The sequence below is a fragment of the Mirounga angustirostris genome, unplaced genomic scaffold, assembly GCF_029215605.1.
Source record: "Mirounga angustirostris isolate CCGP_5_RB_7025 unplaced genomic scaffold, mMirAng1.0.hap1 SCAF_14, whole genome shotgun sequence".
Classification (NCBI taxonomy): Eukaryota; Metazoa; Chordata; class Mammalia; order Carnivora; family Phocidae; genus Mirounga; species Mirounga angustirostris.
Genome location: NW_026991722.1, coordinates 38412429 through 38437801, shown reverse-complemented (window position 1 = coordinate 38437801; position 25373 = coordinate 38412429). Strand labels below are relative to the sequence as shown.

The following is a 25373-nucleotide window of genomic DNA, read 5'->3' as shown; positions in this document are numbered from 1 at the left end:
ATAAATAAATAAAATCCAGTGTATGGCATGGCCTGAGGCATCTAAGCAGTGTTTTTGTTTGTTTTTTTGAATGAGAACATTGCTTTGGCTCCATTGGGTCGGCTGCATTGGAGCAGGGAGATACTGAAGGCAGGGCTGGGGGCTATAGATCTATCCTCCTGTGATGCAAATAATGTTTGAATTAGAAGGTGAGGAAGCAAAAAGGTAAATTGAAAAATGAACTTTGTTGAGGCGCAATGATTTGAAGAGTCTGAGAAATGCTTCAGTCCTAGGTGATGAGGAGGAGGATAGTACCCATCACTGAGTGAGAGGAATAGAAAAACAGGAGGAAGATCTCCACTGGGAGGATGAGTAAGATGACCTTTATGTTGGGTAATATTGCAAATACATAGTATTTGCAATTACATGTGGATACTATATGTAAATTTGTCAATGCTGTTCAAAGTTCCTGGATATATTTTTCAATTTTATAAATCTACACAGGGAAAATTACCACAGTGCATTATTTTTTTCCACAGAAGAACAGATGTTTTGTATACCTTTAAAATAATATTTTAAGCATTTGGCTAATAAAATCAAACATTCCTGGGAGTATAACTGCTAGGTACTTTTTCCTTATGATCCTAGTCATAAATATAGTATAGCATTTCTTCAAGTATATTTCTTGGCATACTGTAATAGGGGATATTGCTAAATATTGCGGTAGGGAGGATATTTTTTTAATGTTTATGCTTAGGAAACAGTGAGTTAAGGAGGTTTCTTAAGTAGGATTTTTTCAGAGACTTTAGTATGTATTGTTAATGTAGTTAGTGATTTTACAAAGAATACAGCATGCTGCTTTTCTGAAACTCATTTGACAGTTCTTTTGTAGCATCACTTGGGACTAGTATTCCATAGAACACATTTGGAAATGCTGTAGTATTAGCTATTGCTAACAAGTTGGGAGAGGAGAAGTACAAGGAGAATATAGAAATTCATGTTTTTATATGATAACTTATCATACCAAATATAATTAATGTCTGTTTCTTAATATATGAAATCCAGGGGTGCCTGGGTGGCTCAGTCGTTAAGCGTCTGCCTTCGGCTCGGGTCATGATCCCAGGGTCCTGGGATCGAGTCCCACATCGGGCTCCCTTCTCTGCAGGAAGCCTGCTTCTCCCTCTTCCACTCCCCCTGCTTGTGTTCCTGCTCTCGCTATATCTCTCTCTGTCAAATAAATAAATAAAATTTAAAATATATATATATATATATATGAAATCCACCATTTTATTTTGGAAGATACATTTTTTGGCTTAATTGAAAATATTCTCTTTGAGATTGCAGTGATGGGAAAGTAGTATAAAGTCCTGAAGAGTCACCAGTGCCATGGGTTGGTTGCCTCTGCATTGGAACTGGTGACATAAGATATTGGCACTTGATTCCATCTCAGTCATTTCCTTGGAATAAGCTAAGGATAACATTTAAATTTGAAATGATTTTCCTCCTGTTGTGCCACATGCCTCAGGCTCCTTTCTCCTAGATCCCTTGTCATTTTGTATGTATTCAGAGAATTCACTTGAGCTCAGCCTGCATTTCTATTATGTGCAAAGCACTGTCGGAGTGCAAATTTATCTCAAGATTAACTTGACATATATAATGTGCTCAGTAGATGTTTATTCAGTTAATGGATTGTGTTATTCTTTAATGATCCAGTTCTACAAAGAGGCATCTCAATTGTGGACCTGAATTCTCTACCATATTCTCTCAAAGTTCTTTCTTTTCTAGTTTGAATAGGTAGCATTACCTGAAGAAGATGAACAACAACGTCATCGTCTGCAGCCTAGTTCTTAGAATAAGGAAATCTACCCAGAGGGGCATCATTGCTATAGGTGGCATTGAGCAAAGATAGAGCCAACCACATTCACCGTTTGCCAGCATCTAGCTTTCCTTTGTGTGTTTCCCTCAAGTGCTAAATACTCTTTTTTAGTATCCAAGGTTAATTAAGTGGAGGAGGCAACTGTGGGGAGAAGAATGTGGGGGATTGAGAAAAGCATGGGCTTTGGAATCAGAATAGAATTTGGATTTCAGCTATATCACTTAGTTGTTCTTTGACTGCAGTAAGATTCTTAATCTCTCAGCCTCAGTTACATCTGCAAAACTGGGCATCATGCTTACATTTCATGGTGGCTCTAAGGAATATAGATAATAGGGATGAAAGCCCAATCCCGTTACAAATGCTCGGTAAATGGTAACCATAATAACAGATATTTATTATTATCATTCTTTGCCTTCTACCTTTGCAGAGTAAGTTATTTTCAATATTATTCACATGTGAAAGGCTATGGGGTTGGAGTGTAAGGTCGCTCATGTCTTCTCTTAGTTTTGCTCATGAAGTGAAAGTGAAATTAGACAAAATCTTACCTGAACCGATTCTTTAGACAAGTTATGAAATATTTAAATTCTTTCCATTTGCCATCCATTGTACCTCTAGATATTCGTTGCTTTGAGGAGGAGGACTATTCATAATAATGAGAGCTCACAATTTGTGAACACGGTATGCCAGATGCATTTCTAAATGTTTTACGTGTTTTAACTCCTTAATTCTTCAGAATAATCCCTTATAAAATAGTGACTTTTATTATTTACATTCTGTAGTCGAGGAACCTGAGACCCAGAGAGGTCAAGTCTCAACTCACACAACTAGTAAATGGTCTAGCCTCTGTTGAACTCGAGCTGATGGGCTCCAGAAGCCACAGCCTTATTCGTTGTGCTCTATTGCCTTTCTTGGAATAGCAGTGGTAACAGGGCATGTAGAGAAACAATTGCCAATATCCAGCTATATGTGCTCAGTGTTGTTTACTCAGTGTCTATAAAAGATTTATAGACGCTTCACTTCAGGTTTTAGTTGGAGGTCTTTAAAAATTATAATTCGGAATATAGGCTTTAGTTCATACTTTATAGGCCCATTTCTTAATTTCCTTATAGATACTGTTTTAAAATAATACCAAGCAAGCTCTTGTCCCTGTTTTAATGTTTTGAGAACCTTGTCTCCTAAAACAAAAGGTCAATTTAATGAGTATGGTTATATGAACCACAGTAGTCTATCTGGTGGCAGCTTGGTAATGTCTCTAAAGTGAATGAAAGGTCTAAGTTCAACTCTCTGTTTATATTCTAAGAAGAATATCTTTTTATATTGTTCAAGCCGATCAGAGCCATGTGTTTAGGTTTGGAGTCTGAAATTGTTACTCTAAATTTAAGAATTAACTTGCACAGCATATGTCACTTGGTAATTATTTCATGCCTCAATATATCCACTTCATAAGAGTACTGGGGCTACATTTCTAATTTTACCTTAGAGACATGTTGAATATTGAAAATCATGTTGATATTCTTCACGTGGAAATATGCAAAGTATATTCCTATTATGACCCATCTCTTGAGTTAATTGGTTCTTCCTATTTATTTTTATATTTTTAAAACTCTAATATTTGTTATTTCTCATGTCTGTGCTCATGAAAAATGTTCATTAGTGATCTTCTTACGGCACTACAAAGTTTGGGACACTGTTTTTGTCTTTAAAATCAAAGTTCAGGGTTGCTATAGGTCATTTTTTTGGTTAACATTTTATGTGCTGGGATTATTTAGGTAACGTATTAAGCTTTTAAGTTTTTATTTTCAGTTGTTCTCAAGAGTTCCAGACTAGTGGTAATTTTTCTCAGAGTAAGAAGTTAGTTTAGAATGTTTTTTAATCATCTAGGTTACTGATTGATCAATGGATGTACACTGTGCCTGTATGTGTTAAGGAGCCATCCACACTCACTGGTAGAAATAGTTTATTCTTCTCCACTAGTAATGACCTGCCCATTAAAGATGTAAATAAATAGACAAACCCAAGAATGCATTGCTCTTTTTTTTTTTTTTAACATTTTCTAAAAACATTTTGGTTAAGTATAACATATACAAGAGTTAGATACACAAATCCTAAGTAAACACATTAGATTTTCACATAGCAAACACAAAGATCTGCCATCAAGAACTAAAACATTACCTGCACACCAGAGGCTCACATAGTTTCCTCTTAAAAATATATCGTTTATAGTTAAGATATTTTCTCTAAGCCATCAACACTGGAAATACTTGAAAGGAGCTATTATGAATTTTTTTGAAAGGAGAGTGAACATATGATTGTTTCTATTAATTTATATTAATAGCAATTAGCACAATAACTGTTAATAACACAGTAAATGCTGCTTAGCAATTGCTTCTTGCATTTGTTGAGTTTTTAGACTTAACATTGTTTGGGATTAATTTTTTGATGTTCCCATATTTGAAAAATGAGATTAAAAATGTTTTGGGGGAAAGCTTTCATTTGACATTTTTTTTAAAGATTTTATTTATTTGACAGAGAGAGAGAGAGAGAGACAGCGAGAGAGGGAACACAAGCAGGGGGAGTGGGAGAGGGAGAAGCAGGCTTCCCGCTGAGCAGGGAGCCCGATGTGGGCTCGATCCCAGGACCCTGGGATCATGACCTGAGCCGAAGGCAGACGCTTAATGACTGAGCCACCTAGGCGCCCCTTATTTGACATTTTTAAGAGATACTTAGTAAAATAAAGTAGTTAAAAATTTGGGTTACTTAAAAATATTGTACAGCATTATTATTTTATACATAAAGGAATGGAGGACCACACTTACGATATTTTCTTTGTCATGTCTATAAATTTTCTTCCAATTGCATTCCCTGGGTATTTTTTGTGGTTTGTAAAATTATTAATATAGATAAGCCATCCATTCCCTTCACTAAGTGTGCACTATTAGTAAAATTTTATGTGTTCTGTCAGCAATTTGATGTGATAAAGCAATGGTTTTTCTGTAGTTCACACAGCACCAGGGCTCTGCAAAGCATCTCTGGGGGTTCTTTGATGTCTAGACAGTTTAAATTATGCCTGCTCCCCTGCCTCCAAATTCCACCCCTGTTCTGCTTCAGGGGTTGTGGGAAATGAAAACAAACCAGAAGGGTTCCACAACCCTACAGTCTAGGGAGAAAAACAAACAAGTAGAATAAGCTGTATATCTACCCTGGCAGGTGTATAGGAAAGGGCCCAATTACGGAGAATGGTAAAAAGAAAAGAATTAGGGACAAATACTGTCTTTCTTGTTTATTTCTAATTATATTCCTGATATAGAAATACATGTGCATTGCAGACAAAATGAAAACATGGTAGAGGCATTAGGGAAGGAAGTACGAGTTGCCTTTTACCCCAGCTCCCCGGTTTTTCCTCCCCATTGGCAGCCAAATCTACAAGATTGGTGTGTTTCTTGTATATTTTCCTGTTTATTGAAATGATAAGATGCAGAATTGCAGTCTAAGTTGGAAAACTAACTTTCTTTTCTTCCTTTTTTCTTGGTTTTCCTTTTAAAATTTGGGACACCATGATTCTTCCAACTCATCTTTTTAGAAAGTAAGTAACTTTTGAAAGTTCAGAGTTTTTTTGTTGTTGTTGTTAAAATGTTGATGCTTTATTATTTCAGGTATACATTTATTACATACACATATTTTATTACAGAATTTTTAACTTTTAAATTCCAATTGAGGTAATTAATTACCCTTGCCTTAACTGTGAATGAAATGTTTTTAATTCATTAAAAATATGAATTGCTACATAGAAGGTGTTCATGCTAAGAATACACTTTTCACAGATATTTGCCTCACCTTCTTTCATACGCACAGTAAGTCATTGTAATATATATTCATATATAAACATATTTAAATATGTACGAATATAAGTATACTTTCCTTAAAATGGGCCAGGTCATGCTTTCTAGGTTTTTTCGAATATGAAAATAATAAAAATACATAAATAAGACTTTTATTTATTACTGTTCAATAGAAGTTCATTAAGACATCCATTTCTTCAGGAAAAGCAATCCAAATTTTCTAGACTGTATGGGGTTGTTGAGAATAGCAATAAGTAAATGGTATGAAAAACTTTTAAAAAATTCATTTTCCTATGTGTATTCTGCATTGGATGAAACAGTTACCCTTTATTAAGTATTTAACTCTATTGATGCTAGTGTTTTATTGTTTTTAAATAAAATGGACCATATGATTAGTTGTTTTTTTTTTCTGTTAAGAAATGCAGGTGATGTGCTTACAACTAAGTGACTAATTAGCCAGTGATTTGGGGCGTAAAATTTGCATTTCGTTGCAAAATATTTTCTAATTCTTCTAAAATGCAAATGTTGTTTAGTTTTGAAATAAAACAGATTTCATATGTTTGTTTTGGGAAAGATTTGGGAGAATTATAGTGATTATTGAGACTTGGGATAACTGTCGTGTGATTGTGAAATACATATTTTTAAATATTTCCGTAGTAAATCTTGAGTTTATGGAATTAATAAACAGTATAATTTAATAATATATTCATGCTCAACAGAGCTCATTATTTATATGAAACTAGGTGCTTATCACTTATATTTGCAGCAAGCATAGCATTAAACTTCTACTTAATAGTCAATTTATCTTTTACAATTATCTTTCATTTACTGTACCTTAGAAAGAAAATTATAGTGATGCTAAATTATATTTGTTCAACATTTTTTAGTTGTCTTGAAATCTGTATTATTCTTTTATATTCTAAATCTGTGTTAGGACTTTAGGAAAAAAGCAGGAAGAATGTGTGTGAGGTTCGATGTTAGGTGGGCAATTTTATTGTTATATTTTTGAAAGTCTACATTCTTTCATTTCTGTGTATTGGATTCTATTTTACTTGTAGTGTTAACATTTTCTTGCCAAGTCCCTACAGAAAGTCTGTGTTTCTGACAGTTTCACTAAATTAAAACTCCACAAATCTGGCATAATAATTTCCCAGCTTCAAATTGTCTGTGCTTTTATCTAAAGAGAAAATGACAAAAATAGGTATTTTGGAGTGCTCAACATAACATGTACAGCATTATTTATCTGGAATTTGTTCATAGATATTTCTGGGGGAGATGAATATGTTTTACTCTATAAGGTATGCCTGGCCCACTTGAAATATGAGCGGAAAATCTTTTGCGAGGAAAAATAATGAAATGAGATCTGTAAACTGGAGAAGCTTCACGGGGAAAGATATTACATAAGTACACACAGTGCAATTACCATATATACTTTAGTGTTATCACTACGTTGTTCTCTGACCACATTCATATTAGGGCACTTGCTTCCTGTCAGATCCATTGGGATCATACAGACATGTTGGCACAGAGAAGCTGCTTCCTAAGATAATAGTGTTATTATTATAATACTCATAAACCTTATGACCTTATGACCGTGATAAGTTTATATGCCATATATATGTGCATATATGTACATATGCACATATATGTATGCACACACATATGTGTATATATGTGTGTCTCTGTGTGTGTGTACACATACATACACTGGAGATATATATATATATATGTATATATAATATATATGTATATCCAACTCAGCAGATTTGGCTTTTTTCATTTTATTGGTGAATTTTCATAGTAGGTAAGAGATTTCCTAATTTTTGTTTTTAGAAACTCTTAATTTAGTAACATAAAATTATGTTGGGAAATTCAAACCTTAATATCCTAGAGGTCCATAATCTTATCTGAGAATATTTTGGGTTAAATACTCAGAACCCCTAAGACACAAATGGGGTGGAGTAGGGCTTCTACTCAATATTGGTTCAACCAAATATTGATCTTTTAGCATATTAGGAAGTAAAATGTACATGGAAGCGTAAGTAAACAAAAGTAATAATTCTGGCTATAATTCTAGTTTGCAAAAAATATTAGTTTGCAAAAAAAACCCAAAAAAGTTTCTAAAGTCAACCCCAGAAAATACATAACATATACATTTCACAAACATCTTTCTAGGTATAATGAATACATTTCAATGTTTGTACAAATGCGCTTTGAAATTTTTAATCGTTAGTTTAATGCCAGTTGATTTCTTTAAAAAATCTATTTTCATAATTCAGTCACTTGCATCTTTACTACAGAACATAAAGCTGGGCAGAATTCCCAAGCATTATTATTTTTTTATTGACAAATCTGAGAAAATGATGTCATTGTAGAAACTGTATCAGGTATAAACACAGATAACAGGTTTTTTATTTGGCCGTGTGAGAAATGCAATCCTGTGAGTAACTTAAACACTTGTAATTTCAAATCAGTTCTTCCCTGGTTTCTTATTATTCTTTTGTTGCTTTTCAACCTATAGGATTGGGCTGCCCTTGAACTTGGTTTATTTGATCATTCAAGTGCAACCATCAAGTAGTCTGTAATATTTAAAAACTGAGGCTTCATGGTATTATTTGTAAAATAACAGCACATAAACGTTTGGGCTTTGGTTTTTTTTGAAATAGAGTGTTGGTTGCTTTATGAATAAAAGCATAATTTCAGTTCAGGAGACTTTTTGCCTGAAGCCTATAAGACAGATGCATCTGATTAACTTTGGCAAAACTGGACTGGCCTGTTATTGTAATGTAGATGTTTTCGGGGTTGGGAGGATATTTTAAAAAGGCCTGTGAGAAGGTCTTTTTTTTTTTTTTTTGAGAGAGAGACTGAGAGCACAGTTTTGCCACAGAAACTGCATCTCAGATTGCTTCATTTTTGCACACTTTTATTTTCTAGTGGAACTTCTCCATTAGCCTGTCTGAATGCAATGCTTCACACTAACACTCGAATAGGGGATGGAACATTCTTCAAAATCCCTGGAAAGTCAGGCCTCTATGCTCTCAAAGTAAGTTGGATTGTTCTGCATATTATGTCTGTTATTACTGTGTATCATGCATTTTTTCAGACATGTGAAGGTAAACAAAATTAGATTTGGGTGAAGGGTAGAAAAATGACCCCTGTGCCTTTTAAATGTTTTCAGATGTCTTAAAAATGATTTCATATTAAGAATAAACAATGACATTTTTCTTCAAGGAAAGCATATCTGTGGTTTCACTCTAACATATGGTAACGGAAAATAGTTGTGGCTTCCTTAAAATTCTTGATTCTTAAAAATTTACATGGAGGACTGCCATGAATCATCAGCCAAGAGCTTAAGATGATCACAGTTGCTGTAAACTATTTGACTTAATGACCATCAGTTGATATACAGGCTTCACACCTGTATGCCTTTCTGTCTTTTATAAAAATAAATTTATCCATTCTTCTTGAAAAGTTGCTGATTTAAATTAATTGTTCAATTTTAAAACAGCAGTAATATCAAGGGAATTTTAAATAATGCATACTTGTTGTGTGAGAATAGAGAAATGAAATAAAAAGCTTCAGATAATGGAGTCTTAATTATTTTAGTATAATCCTATTCCCAACTAGAATGGGAAATGCTATCTAAGATACAAAATTCCAGAGGATAAAAGCTGATGATCTACACATGGTTGTGTAACTTGGAACAAATAAAATCAATGTATTATTTCTTGTAAGTTAAAAATTTAAGTCACTGCTTTAATACATGATGGATTACATTTAAAGTTCATTAATGTCCTTTGAGAAGTCTGTTTTTAATGCTAAAAGTTATACCTGGCAAAGAAGCAGGGGTTCTTTCTCAGCTACTAAGCATTACACCCTCTTCACTGTGTGTGTTTCAGAAAATAACACAGGTTAATTAAAAAGACTTGTATTATTTCAGTTGCTGTTTGTAGCTACTTGGGTATTTAATTTACTGGTAAATTCTGACTTGTGAAGCCATTTCCTAATAGAAGGAAGAGGGAAGAATTGAAATAAAAAAAAAGGAAACAATGTATATCAAAAATAAACTTTGTTTTGTATAGATTTTAAAAGGCCTAAAAAATCATCTGTGGCAATGTGCTTTTCCCAGTTTTTGTTTTTTGTTTTTAAGGAGTGATTTTACATTAAGAAATAAATCTGTTGAAACTCCAAATCACAAGTAACAGTGGTAATACTGTAGGACCCTGAGTTGCCAGTACATCTCCATTAAGTCTTCATTTTTTTAAAAAATAATATAGAAAGAGGAGTCATCATGCCCAGCTGACGGAACATTGGATTTAGGCTGTGAGTCTGAACTGGATGGCGCAGAAATGGCAGAGGCCAATGCCAGTGGAGAAGGAGATGGAGGTATGTGTGACAAACGTCAAGATACAAACCTTATTGTCTTACAAGTTATATAGAATTCCAGCAGTTCACTGATTGAATTCCAAACCATTAGAGATACAATTCCTTCTCTAAGCTTTTACCACCTACATAGATTCATCATCAAATAATTTTGATTCAAAAGATTGGCACTAAAGGAAAGTATGCATTTCTTTGCCTTTTGTTTTATTTATTTTTTTAAGAATATGGACTTTTCTGGATGATATTCTCGAGTGTTTTCAGTATGTTTCTCCTGTAAGGTGAGAGTGTTACTGGAGGTATCTAGTGGTTTTATTCTTTTGTGAGGCAGAGAATGCTAATGTTTTATCTGATTGTATTTCTTTTCTGTGATCACAAGTAGTTTTATGATAGCTTTTTTCCTGGGTTTGTCCTTAGTAAAGGAAGCCTGGGGTTAATATTCCTCACAATGAAACAAGGGTCAAGTAAGTTATATTCTTGTGAAACTCTTTTGAAAAGTGAGCGACCCTTTCAGAATTCTAAAGGGGCATTTTCTGCCTCTGAATTGTATCCATGTTAATTCATTTTTATCTTTCTTAGGACATTTACATTATGATTCCATTGGTGTGTATAATTTCCGTACTGCAGTTTTAACAAATCTTTGTTCCACAAACGCTGCTGGACTTTTTCCTACACTACCCACTAGTCCCACAAAGTGGACCAGGTCATGATTTGGGAGGAAGACTGTGTCATTAAAGCCTCTGTTGGTGGACCCATAGAAATCAGTAAATTATCTTTAAACAAACAAACCTTAAAGGATCCTTGCAGAAATATCGTATTTCAGTAATAGCCCAAAGCCATTCATTTTATTAACAGCCATAGGAGTCTCTTTGTATTCTGACTGGACACTCCTGCCTTTTAAGCTGGTATGCTTTCTGATAGTCCCCATGAGACTGATTTTGCTTCAGTGCCTATCTGATCTGCAATAGACGTTGTGAATTAAGGTAGGAAACAACAGATTCTTTGTAAAAAGGGCTGAAGTTGTCTCTGTAGACTTTTTTTTTTAAACCAACTTTCACTGAATTTGATGTCCCTATTCTTATACCTTTTAAAAACTCAGCTCAACCGCACATCATTGTTGTGGTAGTACTGTGAACTCCGGCAGGTCCTTGTGCTTACAGATGGAGCAAGGCAGGTGCATAGCAATTTCTGGCTTTCTGGAAGGGCTGGTAAACAGGGCAAACAGTTCCTCTTTAGGAGGATGAAGGGGAATCATTAGGTCCTTCCTCTTGTTGCCCTGCCTGCTTTAGTGAGCACGTGTGTGCTCTCTCTCTCTCTCAACCTGTATATTGAGCTTCTACTATGTGCTGTGTACTGTTTTCAACACTGCAGTTACAGCAGTAAAAAAACAAGAACAAAGAGATCTCTCACGGATCTTAGGTTGGTAGAGAGACAGATAATAAGCAAAATAAATGTGTAAAATGTATAGCTCATTCAGTGCCAAAAAGTGATACGGGGCAAAATAAATGAGATAAGAGTGAGAGAGAGGAGTACATTTGAGAAAAGATCTGAAGGGAGTTAAGGGAGCAGGTTATTTAAGGGGAAAGAGTTCTAGATGTAGAAGCAGCAATTACAAAGGCCTTGAAGCTGGAGAGTGCCTGGAATGTTACAGAAACATCAAGAGGCCAGTGTGGTTGAAAGGCAAAAATGAGCAAAGGAGCGGCTGGTGAGTTATGAAGTCAGAGAAGTTACGGGGCCAGATACTACAGTGCCTTGATGTTGCCTTTTGCTTTGAGCGAGATGTTCATCTCTTACAGGGTTTTGAGCTAGAGAGACAATGATCTCACTTAGATTTTATCAGGAGCAAAGTATAGCAGGAGCACTAATTACAAAAAAATATATGTAGAGGGGGAAAAAGGACAAAAACAGAGGGACCAGTTAGAAAGCTATCACCATAATCTAGATAAGAGGTGATGGTGGTTTGAATAAAAGGAGTAGCAGTGAGTGTACTGAAAAGTGATTGGATTCTGGATATATATGAAGCTAGATCCAACAGGAGCTGCTAGAATTAACATGGTTATGAAATAAAGAAAAGAGTTGGAGATAACTCCAAATTATCAGTGTTAGGAAATAGAAGAATTAGCACTGTCTTACCTTAGATGGAAAGTCTGCAAGTGAATTAGTTTGGGGGCGGGCAGGGGGTTGTTGATCAGGAGCTCAGTTTTGGGCATATTAAATATGACATTCATTTTTAACACCATGGTGGATGTGTTAAATAATTGGACTTATCTGTCTTGAATTTATGGGAAAGACTTTGCTGGAGATACACATTTGGAAGTGGTCAGTTTATAGACAATATTTAAACAAAAGAAACTGGATGAGATTACAAAGGAACTGAAGGGAAATAAAAAAGAGAAGAAGCCCAAAGACTGAGCTCAGGGGTACTTGAATTTTAAGAGCTTGGAGAAGTTATGGAAAATAATTACAACAAATGAGACTGAGGATAAATGGTTAGGAGAGCATGTTGTCTGTTCTGGAAACCACGTGAAGAGAGTGTTTCTGGAGAGGAAGCACCTCAGATGTTTCAAATACTTTCGATATATCAACTTATAATGAAGACTGAGAATAACCACTGGATTTAGCTTTGTGAGGTTGTTGATGAACTTGACAATGACAATTTCTGACCAGTGGTGAGATCACAAGCCTGAATGGAGTGGGTTCAAGAGAATGGGAGGACAGAAATTGGAGACTCCAAATGTAGCCGATGCTTTCAAGGATTTCTGAGGTAAAGGGAAGGAGTGAAATGGGAAAATGGCTAGAAGGGAAAGTGGAATCAAAAGAAAGTTATGAGAGATAAATATGAGAATAATTTTATACTGATGCAGAAAATCCAATTGAGGAAGAGAATTTGGTAATGAGGAAGTTGTCCTGTGGCCATGTGCTTGATTAGAGGAGAGGAAACAGGATCTGTTACATGGATGAAGAGATTGGTCTTATTTAGGAGTATAGACAGGTGCTCTAAGGAAGCAGAGGGGAAAAGGCAGGGTATTTGGATAGAAATGAAGGTAGGTGAGTATACGTGGGAGAGGCTTATGGAAATGTGTTTCTTATTGCATCATTTTTCTCAGTGAAATAGGAAACAAGTTCATCAGCTCAGGATGAGGACCAGGGAGGTAATTTTGCAGATTCAGGGAGAATATATAAAATGTTTGTCTAGAGTCAGGCAGCATTAAGGATACTCTTAAGTTTGCTAATTCTGAATTTAATATGAGACCAGACTACATGGTTGTACTTTTTTCCAGTCATGTTCATGACCACTGTTACAAGTGCAGAGTAGGTACAGAGTTGGACTTGACCAGAGTTGGGATTTTGCCAGGTGTGAATGAAGAAGTGAGGGAGGGACAAAGGAGTTAATGATGCATGAAATGGAGTACTTAGGATCAGTCTCCATGGTATTTAAGTTGGTTGTGGAGGTGAGTAAGGACAGGATTACATGAGGGATGGCATGAAGGGGGAGGTCTTCTTGGGGTGGAAGGATTGTTTGATTTGGTGTTCTAGAGAAAATGAGTTAGAAGGACAGGTGATGTCAGAGGGGAATACATGAAACTGAGGTTAGGACAATATTATGTAATGTATATCTGAGATGAGAGGAAAGAAAGAAGGAGCCTAGGTTTAAGGCTGTCATGAATGGTTAGAGTGTTTACCCTCTTCAGAGTGGCCTGACTGAAGGCAACCATCAGCAGCAGCTGAAATTCAGTAGCCCTCTGTTTGCCCAGCCTAGTGTTACGGGATGGAGCTGGGACTCCCTGAAGGATATGTTGTTTTTTCTTATTTGAACAAAGACGTAAAGGCTGGTGGTGGCCCAGGTATAAAATATTAGAGAATCATCTGTGTGGATATTGAAACAGTTATGTTAGAACTAGCATCAAAAGGATGTGACATTTAGGAGATAAAATCTTCGAAACCTGTAGGGGAGTAATCCGGGAGTTGAGAGGTACGTGCAGGAAGGAGGGATCGTTGCTACTTTGGTTTGATGGAATGAGATAGCAGGCTGGGGGCATCTAAGGAGCAGCAAGGGAAAATAGACATCACCAATCCCATTTCCAGGCCCGGTAGTACAAGATGTGTGGAAAAGAAAGGGGTTTCTACCTGAGAGGGTTCTAGGGGAAGGTAGTGATTATTGGAGAGAGCCGGGTTTTTTTTGTAAATGAAGATGCGAGAGGAGTTTTCAGAGAAAAGATGGAGGCTAATAGGAGATTTTGCTTACTGACTAATTCTGAATTTCAGAAGAGACAGTGGGAGGGTTTTAGTGGCTGGAAAGGGGTGGACGACCAGGTGGGAGCATTCCGCCAATAGCTAAAACAAAGTGGGGAAAGAAAACTCCCCTAATTTGAAATGTGAATAGGAACTTCTTAAAATAACACATACCCACACATCTCCAGCTAATGTGACCAAGACTAAATTTCCTGGTCTCTCCTTTGAAGTTACATGAGAGAAATTGCTTTGGGGAATCACTGAACGGATAGTAAATAGCTTGTTTCCTTGAGTATTCCTTGACTTGCCCACTTTTGCAGCTTATGGCAAACCACAATTGCTTCTTTTTAGGACAAGTATATTTCCTATCCATGTAAATATCATATACTTCTGTGTATAGCCCATCAAACTTGCCACACTTAGATATTGAAAAGGACTGCCTCCACCGCCCAGCCTTTGTAAGCTGTTCGCACATAGATGGTTTAATTCTCATAATATTCCTATGAGATAAATAATCTTTCTAGGCTCTGTTAATTTTTTTTAATTTTTCTATTTTTAATTTTTTTTTTTTTTGCCTGTGAGAAAACAAACTTAGATAAGTTAAATATCTCATCCAAGTGGCAAGCACAAAAGCCAGGCTCTAACCACCGTGATCCTCCCTTGGAATCCCAAGGAACACTGTTAGCCAGGAGTCATTGATACAGTTTTACTTTCCCCACATTTGTGCAAATCTGTTGATTATGGACTTGAGAATTTGACAAAGAGGAACCCCTGGCTTATCTGAAGTAATGAGTGGGAAACCACATGATTTCTTACAAATCAATAATAAAGTCCGTGAAGCTGAAGTGGTTCAGGTGATTTCCTTGCTGATTTTGTTTCTAATACATATTTGAACCGGAAGTTAGAATGGATACAATTTCTGCACTTCTAACAGCTGTACAAATATACTTTGAAAATATAATCAGAGAGAGAGAAGGTGGGGGATGTGTGGGGTCGGGTGGACCTGGGAGCCAGGGCAAGGGGAGAATGAGAGCAGAAGGAAATGGGGAGGGTCCCACCATCTGTTTTTTTCCTTCTCCTCTCCCATTCCTCCTTTGGGATGAAAGAGTGGGAAGTGCTGAGGTGAATAATAACTATCAAATGGTAACATACCCTTGTGGCAATCCAAAGAATAAGCCTCTGCTACCGTAGAGTTACCTCAAATTAATGAAGATCAACTGACATTCACTGTACCATCAAAGAGGGTAAGCAAAGAAATATTTTTTTTTAAAACAGTACTTTTAATTTTTTGAGGAACCTCCACACTGTTTTCCAAAGTGGCTGTACCAACTTGCATTCCCACCAACACAGAGCTACCCTATGACCCAGCAATTGCAGTACTGGGTATTTGCCCCAAAGACACAGATGTAGTGAAAAGAAGGGTCATATGCACCCCAATGTTCATAGCACCAATGTCCGCAATAGCCAAACTGTGGAAAGAGCCGAGATGCCCTTCAACAGATGAATGGATAAAGAAGATGTGGTCCATATATACAATGGAATATTACTCAGCCATCAGAAAGGATGAATACCCAACTTTCACATCAACATGGATGGGACTGGAGGAGATTATGCTAAGTGAACTAAGTCAAGCAGAGAAAGTCAATTATCATATGGTTTCACTTATTTGTGGAACATAAGGAATAGCATGGAGGATATTAGGAGAAGGAAGGGAAGGGAGGTGGGGGAATCGGAGGGGGAGACGAACCATGAGACACTATGGACTCCGAGAAACAAACTGAGGGTTTTAGAGGGGTGGGGGGATGAGTTAGCCCGGTGAAGGAGGGCATATATTGCGTGGAGCACTGGGTGTTATACGAAAACAATGAATCATGGATCACTACGTCAAAAGCTAGTGATGTACTATATGGTGTCTAACACAGCATAATAAAATAAAATTACGTAAAAAATATAAAAAAGCACTTTAAAAAAACTGGTAGTAGAAAATCTTAGCAGATTGATTCCAGTCAGTAACATTTGAACCTTTATTATTTGAGATAATAATAATAATGCTTTAGTCCTCTTCTTGCAGTCAATTGGCCAGAGAAATATTCTTATTAAATGGGTGATCTTTTGCCATGATACTTTATTTTAAAGTTCTGTTGAAAAATTTTACAATGTGGGGAAGGGGGTATATTATTGATTATAGGATTTACAAGACACAGAACTATAGTTATCCGTATGTTTCTTAGACTCCTACCAGTTTCTCAAGTTAATGAGAATTAGACATATAGACTTCAGAAAGTAAACTCTTCAGATTTCACAGGCTTTAGCTCTAGAGATTGAAGAGTGATTTAGGTGAATCACTTGATATATCCTTGTTGACAACCCATGGCCATTTATGCCAATATAAGTATAGATCTCTGTCACCCAAAGAAAATATTTTGAATTTTATGGGCTATTTTAGTCAGAGATTTATGGGTATATTTGTGTCTGAGTTGTTTTGTGAGCATAATACATTGGTATATCATGAGTTTGCTCACACATATTAAGTCGACTTACAGTGCATTCCTGGCTGCAGAACCCATACATATTTTATATGAAATGATAGCATCACTAGAGAGTCTTCACCCTCTTCACCTTCTATTTATAAATTGTTATTAACAAGAAAAAAATGAATTTCTCTTTTCGTGGCCCTGATTTATATTACATGTTTAGAATCAAAAGCAACCATCCTATTTTTTTAAAATGAAGAAACTGGAGAATGTACAATTTTCATCCACAAAGATCAAAAAAGGTTCTGCTTGTTATTAACCCTAATGGCTTTCAGAGAGGAAGCAGCACTCTACCGGGGGAATTAGTATTTTAAAAGTCTCTATTTAGGGGGAAAAACTATAGAGAACATATATCCTATGTTTTAGTCCTTAGATCCCAGGGTAAATAATGTTTCCAACATTTGAAGAATTTTATATGGTCCTTTTTCATTATTCTTTATGGCCAGCTTTATAAGTGGGTTTCTGATTGTATGATTCTTGGCAGGGTTGTGTTAACTTAATGAAACATTATTCAGCTCTCTCTTTGTTTTCATTGGCTCAGAGGCCACAGTTTAAGGGGTCTTTTTTCAGAAGTGAAAAGTGCTTTAAGATGGCCTGAAGTGTGTGGATAGGATCTCTGTTGAGACATCAATTACATACAGATGAGGAGCCTCCTGGAGGAAGTGAGAAGTGTACTAATGAAGGTTTAGATGCCCTCAGGGAGTAGTCACACTGACAGTTTATCAGTGGCAATTTTAGAGCAGGGATCAGGGGAAAGAAAATGAGGAGACTGTGAAGACAGCGTTTTGAGTAACTTTGGAGGATGTTTTGCTACCCTGTTTGGTGTTTCTTTCCTCGTGGTGGTGTTGGTCTTGTTTGGAGGCTTTCCAGTAGCTAGTCTGTGGTTGCTCCAGCGTGACTGTCCATAGGATGGCACCTGTGCCTTCATCTGGGTGTTCAGGATCAACTTCTACCTGACAGCCATTCCTTAGAATCTTGCCGATAAGGGAAGGGAGTTCTTAAGTATTCTGAAACTTAAGTATGTGAAAATTGTATTGTTTTAGTTACACATGGAAGAAAATACGGAGGAAAGAGAATATTCTTCCCAGTCAGAAATGACCATTGGCAGGATATCAGACCTCCTCTGCCCACTCTTTCCTTATTCTCCCTGCTTTCATCCCAGCCCACAGCATCCATGAGAAGTATGGTGGACTTCAAGTTCATGTGGGCTGGACCTCAAGCCAGCATTTGACTTGTCAGTCAATTCAGTTAGATATTATTCTAATAGTAAATGTCCAGAGGGATAGGAATCTCAGGCTCTTTTATATTTGTCTCTGTGTTTTGATAACCTTTATAGTCAAGAATTTTTTCCTTATGCTGAAATCTTTTTGTGCTGTTAATTAAACTAATTTTCTCTTTTTTTCCCTGTCTGATGATGAAGAACAGCTGGACATCATGTAGATAGCACCCCCTTCATCTTAACTTCTCCAAATGACTTATCCCAGCTCTTTCATACATTTTTGGTTTACTATTTTCCATTTCTTTTACCCATTAGGAACCTCGTTTTCTTTCATACTTCTCCTTGAACTGTGAACTTTGTTCTTGTATAAACGGATTTTGGTCAGTTTTAATAGCCTGCAGTCATGGAGGAAAAGAAAGTTTTCTAAGCGCTGATAAAGTAACCCATTTAAGTGTACGTTCCCCTTCTTTTCTTGTGCCTTGAGAGAAATATTTCGTAATATAAAGATTGCAAAAAGAGTATGATCTCATAATAAAAGCAAACTCCCTCTCAAATAAAACCGGAATTAAAGGTTACTCATCTTAACTAGCCACTGTTTGATTTGTTAGTTTATAATTAGTATATATGAACAAAGCACCCATTCTTTAAAAAGTAAAGTACTTTTTTCATTGATGCCAGATAATCCATTCTCTCCTTTTTAAAGTGACAGTGTATAGCCATTTCTCAAACAGTTACCCACCTTGGTACATTATCTAACTCCCTTTTATTATATACTAGAGTTATCTTTTACGTGTCAAAGCATAAAGTACTTAGTAGTGATGCCCACAAGTGGAGGAAGCACTTACCCTTGACCTGTACCAACCTTTTAATGATAATCTTCTTGCCTCCTTCTTGCTATTTCTCATTTTCTAAGTGGATTGCTGTATTTCTGGGTAGATGTCTCAGGAACCTAATGCAGTGTAGAAGATCACAGGTTTTGTGCCATATAACAGAAATAGCTTCCACTGTTTTGCCCCGTGCAAGCAGTTTATTGTGTTTTTGCTCTCCATAATTCTGAGAGAGGAATCTGTAGGAAGGGTTAGGTGGTGAAAGGCAGGTACCTATAGGACAAGCTTTTCCTATTAAATATTTTTATTTCTGGTTTGAGTTTCTCTTTTCTGAGTTTAAAGGGATATTTTTATGGATATCCAGAGATAAGAGTATAACTAAATGGCTCCGCTGATACATTGAGTGCCTGTAGGAGGGACTCCTATAGCTATACGTCAGTGTGCAGATGTTCTTCCTAGTTAACTGTGGAGCTTCAGTGTCCTGTCCAGGGCAAACCAAAGTGCCTGTGAACCATTTGTGGACATTGCAATGAAATTGCAGTCTATCCAGTTCCATGATATCAGATGAGCGTCACTTGTAGCCTATGATATCAGCCTGATTACATCTTGTTAGGGGCATGTTCTTACTGATAGAAATTGCTAGTGTAATTATCATCTGATTCACTATTCCTCTTGTTTTATCTTGCTCCCTTTTCTGCAACCCTCTTCTGACTAAGAAGAGGGCTTTATTGGGCTAATGAAGCAGGATATAAAATACAGTAAAAATTTCAGTTATTTTAGCTATATTTTATTCATAGATGATAGTCTAAATGTTACCGAGTATCAGTACTTCAAATGTTTTGACAGTTTCTCCCTTGAAGGTTTCTTAGGGGAAAATTGTTACTTTCATTATTTTATTGCCAGTATTTCTCTATGTAATTGCTGGCCTTTCTTGGAATCTCATGTGCTTTGAATGTTGTCTTTTATTGTAATGAGGGAAATTGTTTAAATCTCAATATCTATACTATCTTGGAATAAGGAATGCTTTTAGAGAAGGTAGTTCTCCTTAGTCTGGATCCAAAAAGGATTAAGGAATTACCTTTTCTCTGAAAGAAATGGAGTCCAGGAAAGATTCTGGGGTCAGATGGGGTTTGCCTGGTCCTTATTAAATCATTTTTAACAGTTTTGGCATGTATTTTGTTATTATGTATATCCAGAACATCTGATATGAACAATTTCTATGTAAGTATGATACATAAACTATACACAATCCAAACATAAGCTGCTTTGATTATTTGCCATCTGGGGATACTTTTGAATTATGTGCTTATCGATCTTTCAGAATAAATTTTAGTTATCACTGGTGGGATTTCATACTTGGTTTTCCTCAGATAGAATTAATAGTTCTATACCATTGTTCTTAGAAAAAATACATTTTAAAAAAGCTTTATCATCTCAAAGTCAGGTCTTGGGTTTTATTTGCTTTTGCCCCCCTGCATTTGATACAGCGCTTGGCACAAAGGTGCTCAGCCAAAGTTTTGCACCTGAATGAATGATTCATAAATAAATAAGCTTCCTCTAAGACTCAGTTCTCTTTTAAAATGTGATTGAATTCTAACTGTGCACAGTGTTCTGTGCTCTTCAATTTATATCTTTTATTTATAAAAACTGTATTAAGCCTATGTATGTCAGGATTATTTCTACAGAGAACTATTTTGATAGCATCTAGTTTGATCAGAAAATTGAAAGGAGAATTGATAGAAATGAAATGGATCAAAGGCTGTTCTTCTTCCTGCCTGGATTAGACCTGCGAACACCAGTTACCTCTGAGAGCCTATTACTTACCATGTGGTTTAGTGAGACATACAGCAATTGATACCTTTGTTGCAGGGACTATATTGTGTGTGGATCCTGGTCTGTGTTGTGGTTCTGCCCTCACATAGCTCCTGCCATTTCAGATAAGCACTGTGATTTCTAATTTTGGCTTTTAAATTATTTTTTATTTAACTATGCAAAATCCCCAAGCTGTGACTTTCCTCTTAAAATAAGGTAACAAGTCAGGATGGCAGAAGGAAGTTTATTTACATTGAGCAGCAGGTCATGTGACTTTCCACGAACATGCATAGGATGTTTTGTGGTTTGGTTTTCATATTTTCCCTAATTGATTTTAGGATGATTTAAAAAAATTTCATAAGATTAAAAAATTCACTTTTTATGTATGTTTTTCCACAATAATTAAACTCTGCTTTGCTGACTTCCCCTTCCATGAATTCTTATTAAAAGCAGTAATTGAATGTTAACATTAAAAATAGACCCTTTAGATACATTTCATGAAGATCAAATTTGACAATTTCGTTTAATAAACATTTATAGATCAACTGCTCTGCACCTATCTTTGCACCTAAGTGTAAGTCCCTGAGTTGCTGGACTTGTGGGTGGTGAGGCAGACAGAAGCACTGTTTGCAAAGAATGCCATGAATTCATATACTGAGTTCCAAGGAAACATGGGCAGAGGAGGAGTAAGTCCACCTCAGAGACGGGCATAGTCAGGAAGGCTTTGGGGGAAGCTGTTCCAGGTTGGTCTGTCAAGATGAATTTGCCAGGCAAAGAAATGGAGAAGGGTATTTGGATGAGGGACAGTTGGAGCAATTACAATAAATATAGCAAGTCACTGTGTTCAGGAAACACAGCAGGGTCTCAGTTGGTTGGATCAAAGAGGATGGGAGTTGGGGAAGCAGACAAGATGTAAGACGAGAGAGAGACAAAGTCAAGGTTGCATTCTAATTTCTCCTTCCTTTGTGTCTTGGTTTAAAGGTCAAAGCCCTCTTGTACACTTGTCAATGGATTAGTAATTACACTGGGTGGGGGGAGTAGTGCCCATATCTTCTGTCATTCAACTTTAAAAAATATGAGCTCTAACCCATATTTTCTAGTTTGATCACATTTTCGAGTTGAAGGGTGAATGAAAGAGGGGAGACAGGAGGACAACATGGAGACTCTGGGAGTCAGAAATCCAGTCTTGCTGGACAGCTATCAGTTTCTCTAGCCTTCAAGATGGTCTCATGATGATGTGGAATCTTCCATCTTTCTTTGGTCCTGAGCCTTCCAAATAGAATATTTTGGCTGGGAGGTTTGGGAATCTGAGTGTGAGTGAAAGTGGAGGTAGTTGAGCAACAAATACTGAGAACCTCATTACCTGTTTGAAGATAAAACAAGCAGATTAGCTTTTAACTATGTCTTTGGCTTTGCCTAGTTTTGGCAGCCAAGCAAAATGTAGACAGAAATAGCATTTCTGTACCTTTAAAAAAAATGTTTCCTTGTCTTCATTTTGTCTACCTACAGAAAGGGCAGGCAGTCTTGTGGGGTTTTGAGGTATAAATCCTGGCATTCGTTTTGTGATCATGCCAGTGAAGTTAGAAAAAAAAAAAAGCCCCATTCTTGTTTGATGCCAAAAAGATACCACTTTCTAAGCTGCCTGTCAGTGTTTGATATTCATTGGATAAAACATCTGTCCTAATTCTTCCGTTTCCTGGTTTCTGTTATAATTTCACATACAGGGCATTTCCCTTGGTCCTTTCTTTAATTTTTCTTTGGCTTGTATTTCAGAGGCCAAACTCAGTCCCTTTTATAAATATTCAGGCAACTGTTTAAAATGAGCCCTGCATTATTTATTTATCACATCTGTTATTAAGATAGCTGCAAGAATGAAGTAAAAGTGAAAAACCGTATGTTTTGTCAGAATATGAATCTGCATGAACCTCAACAGTCCAACTAGTTGGTGTTTTTCAATTCAGCCACCCTCATCGTATACATGGCAAAAGCATGAATAAAATAACTCATACACCCATGTTAAAGGTCCTTTTTTGTCAGTACACACACACACACACACACAAACACACACGCAGGTGCACTGTTTGGAACTTATGGATTACGTTGTGCATTTTATTATTTCTTGACTTTTTTCCTTAAAAATAGGTATTTGTTTCTTTTAACCCAAAGGGATACTCATTTGTAGATTTCATTTTCTATTACATTTACTGTTTTTAAAGGTTTGATAAATACTTGATCAGAAATAAATAATTAGGGAAACATGGTTTGATCTGGGGAAGTAGGACCAAGTTCCAGAAAAGGGGATCAGGGGAGAAATTGACTATGTAGGAAGGAATTCTCAGGATGCTTCACTGAGCATAGGATGGAATGTAAGATAAAGCAAAATAGAGGTAAGTTAAAGAAAAATGAATCATCTTGAGAAAAGCCTTTAAGGGATTGCTTGATGCTGTTTCGTGTTATTGTCCTGCCCTCCATCTGAAGTTCTGGGCTCCAAATTGAACCAGTTCTTCCTTTTGGAAACACTAAATATATGTGAATCACTATTAACTTGGTGTAATAGTGAATTTAAATCAAAATATGCATTAAATCTTGTGGTACTGGAACAGGTATCATGATACCCTATGGCTTCCTAGGTCAGAGGGAATAGAGCAAGTTATAAGATACCTGTTCTGCTCAGGAAGGCGGGCTGATTGTGTACTGCTTACTGTCGCAGTCAGATGAATGCGGCAGGTGGGGGCAAGGCTTTCACTGCAGACAGACTAATTCAGCATCTGTCATTTTTTGATCCTGCTTCATTGAAATTTTACTTTTGAAAGACTTATGAATAAAAGCACTTCCTAAGCAAATGGGTAAATTTGTTTGGATGTCCGGTATGTAGAAGCATTCTCATATTTTCCCTAGATTCCCTAAAGTCCACGGACGGCATTTGGTGGTCCTTTTTAACTAATCAGTAAGTTTCCATTTGTCAAGGGGGAGATAATACTCTAAGAATGTGAAGTAATAAAACATATTTGCTAATGCCCAGTTTGCTTCTGGCTGGGCTTATTTTGCAACTTTTAGGTCTGTTCAGTTAGAATCATTTGTCCTCTCTGCCACCTTCCTCTCAATTCCTCAGTTTGTCTCACTTCATAGAGACTTCAGAACATTAAAAAGGCCAACTGTGTAATTACTGTAAAAGTAAATTTATCTTTGGAATGTAAACCTATGATTAATTTCTGGTATTTCTTGATGAGTAAGATTTGGCAAAGTGTTACCATTCACTCTAGTGATCATTGCAAGGAGAAAAGCCTGGGAGCCATACGTCATGGGAGCAGTGTTATAAAGTGTTTCTTAACTACAGTGTTTAGACTGTTTTAAGGAAAAGTATTGTATGGAATCAAATAGAAACAAGTCACCTGATCATTAATTTGGGGACTTCTCTGACTTTGTCCATGGGCAAATCCTTTGGCTTCTTCAACCCTAGCGTTTCCTGGGCCAATCACTCTCACCCACAGTTCTTAATTTTTTCATGTAAGTGGTTAAATGACTTGATCTCCCTGCCCTTATTAACCTCCGGTTTCAGTACCTTCAGGATACAACTAAATTAAACTTCTTTAGACATTGAATTTTCTGCATCAGTTCTGGGCTTTGAGTCCAAATATTTTAATATGGGTCTGGCCCTGGCTTTTAGCTCTGCTATTTTGTTGACTCTGTTACTGTGGGCAAGTTGTTGAGCCTTTCTGAGCTCTAGTTTCCTCTCTCTCCAAAACAGAGGCAGTACCTTTCCATCTTGCAAGGAAGCAGCAATGAAGGGGCAGGGATGAAAGGCGATCACATATGTAATGCGCTTGGCATTAATAATTAATAATTATTGTTTAAAACTTGTTCATTTTGTTTAGTCCTCAGGAACTTAATTACTTTCTGTCTTAAAACAAAACTTGACTCTTTTTTCCCAACGTTCTCTTTCATGAGCCGCATTTTTATTTCTAGGCAACATGTGCTTGAGTCTATCTAAAGCAGCTTGAGTGTTCTCAACACTGTGCACGTGCATATGCTTCCATTTTTGACTAGAATAATTTTTACTCCTCCACCTGCCTCTAAAGCTCAGGTCAGAATCCTCTCAAGTTACTGTTCCTTGGAAAATTTTCTTGGATTAGTGTTAACCCTGGTGCCCTTAAAAGTCATATTTTGAGCTTTTCCAATATGTTCTCAAGTTCTTTTTTTCCATCTAACTTCCTCTTGCCTCCTGCCTTTGACATCTGCCTCCATTCTGACACCAATCACAGTGCTTCCTTACTTTGATTTTCCAAATAATGCCTTCCCCTCTGGTGTGCACAGAAGAGGGCCTGCATCTCTGTGGCCAGAGTCATGGAGTGTTCAGCCTTGTCTCTCGGGTGGAACGTTTGAGGGCCAAGGATGGGTGCCGGCTATAACCCAGGTTCCACAGAGCTGAAAGTGAATGTGAGCCCTTGTCACCCATGTCAGGGAAACATTGGTTCTTCTAAAAAACAGCCTTTTTGAAGAAAATGTCCTTTCTAGAACAGGCAACAGGAAAGCTTGACTCTGGCAAAAATGGACAGATAATATGGTTATCTGCAGAGGGCATGATGTTCTTGAAAATAATTGCCTTAAATTGACACCCAGCATCTTGGCTTTTGTTTTTCCTTCTCTGTGATAGATGACTTGGCCCATAGGACA

At 36.7% G+C, this 25373-nt stretch overlaps 1 protein-coding gene across 1 annotated transcript in view; it reads left to right on the top strand.

The window, feature by feature from the left end:
- Nucleotides 1–25373, top strand: part of ASXL3 (ASXL transcriptional regulator 3) — a 150739-nt gene that overhangs the window by 28659 nt on the left and 96707 nt on the right. The window contains exons 3-4 of the mRNA XM_045887947.2: nt 8629–8737; nt 9972–10080. Of these exons, the coding sequence (XP_045743903.2) occupies nt 8629–8737; nt 9972–10080 (218 nt within the window). The remainder of the gene's footprint in view (nt 1–8628; nt 8738–9971; nt 10081–25373) is intronic.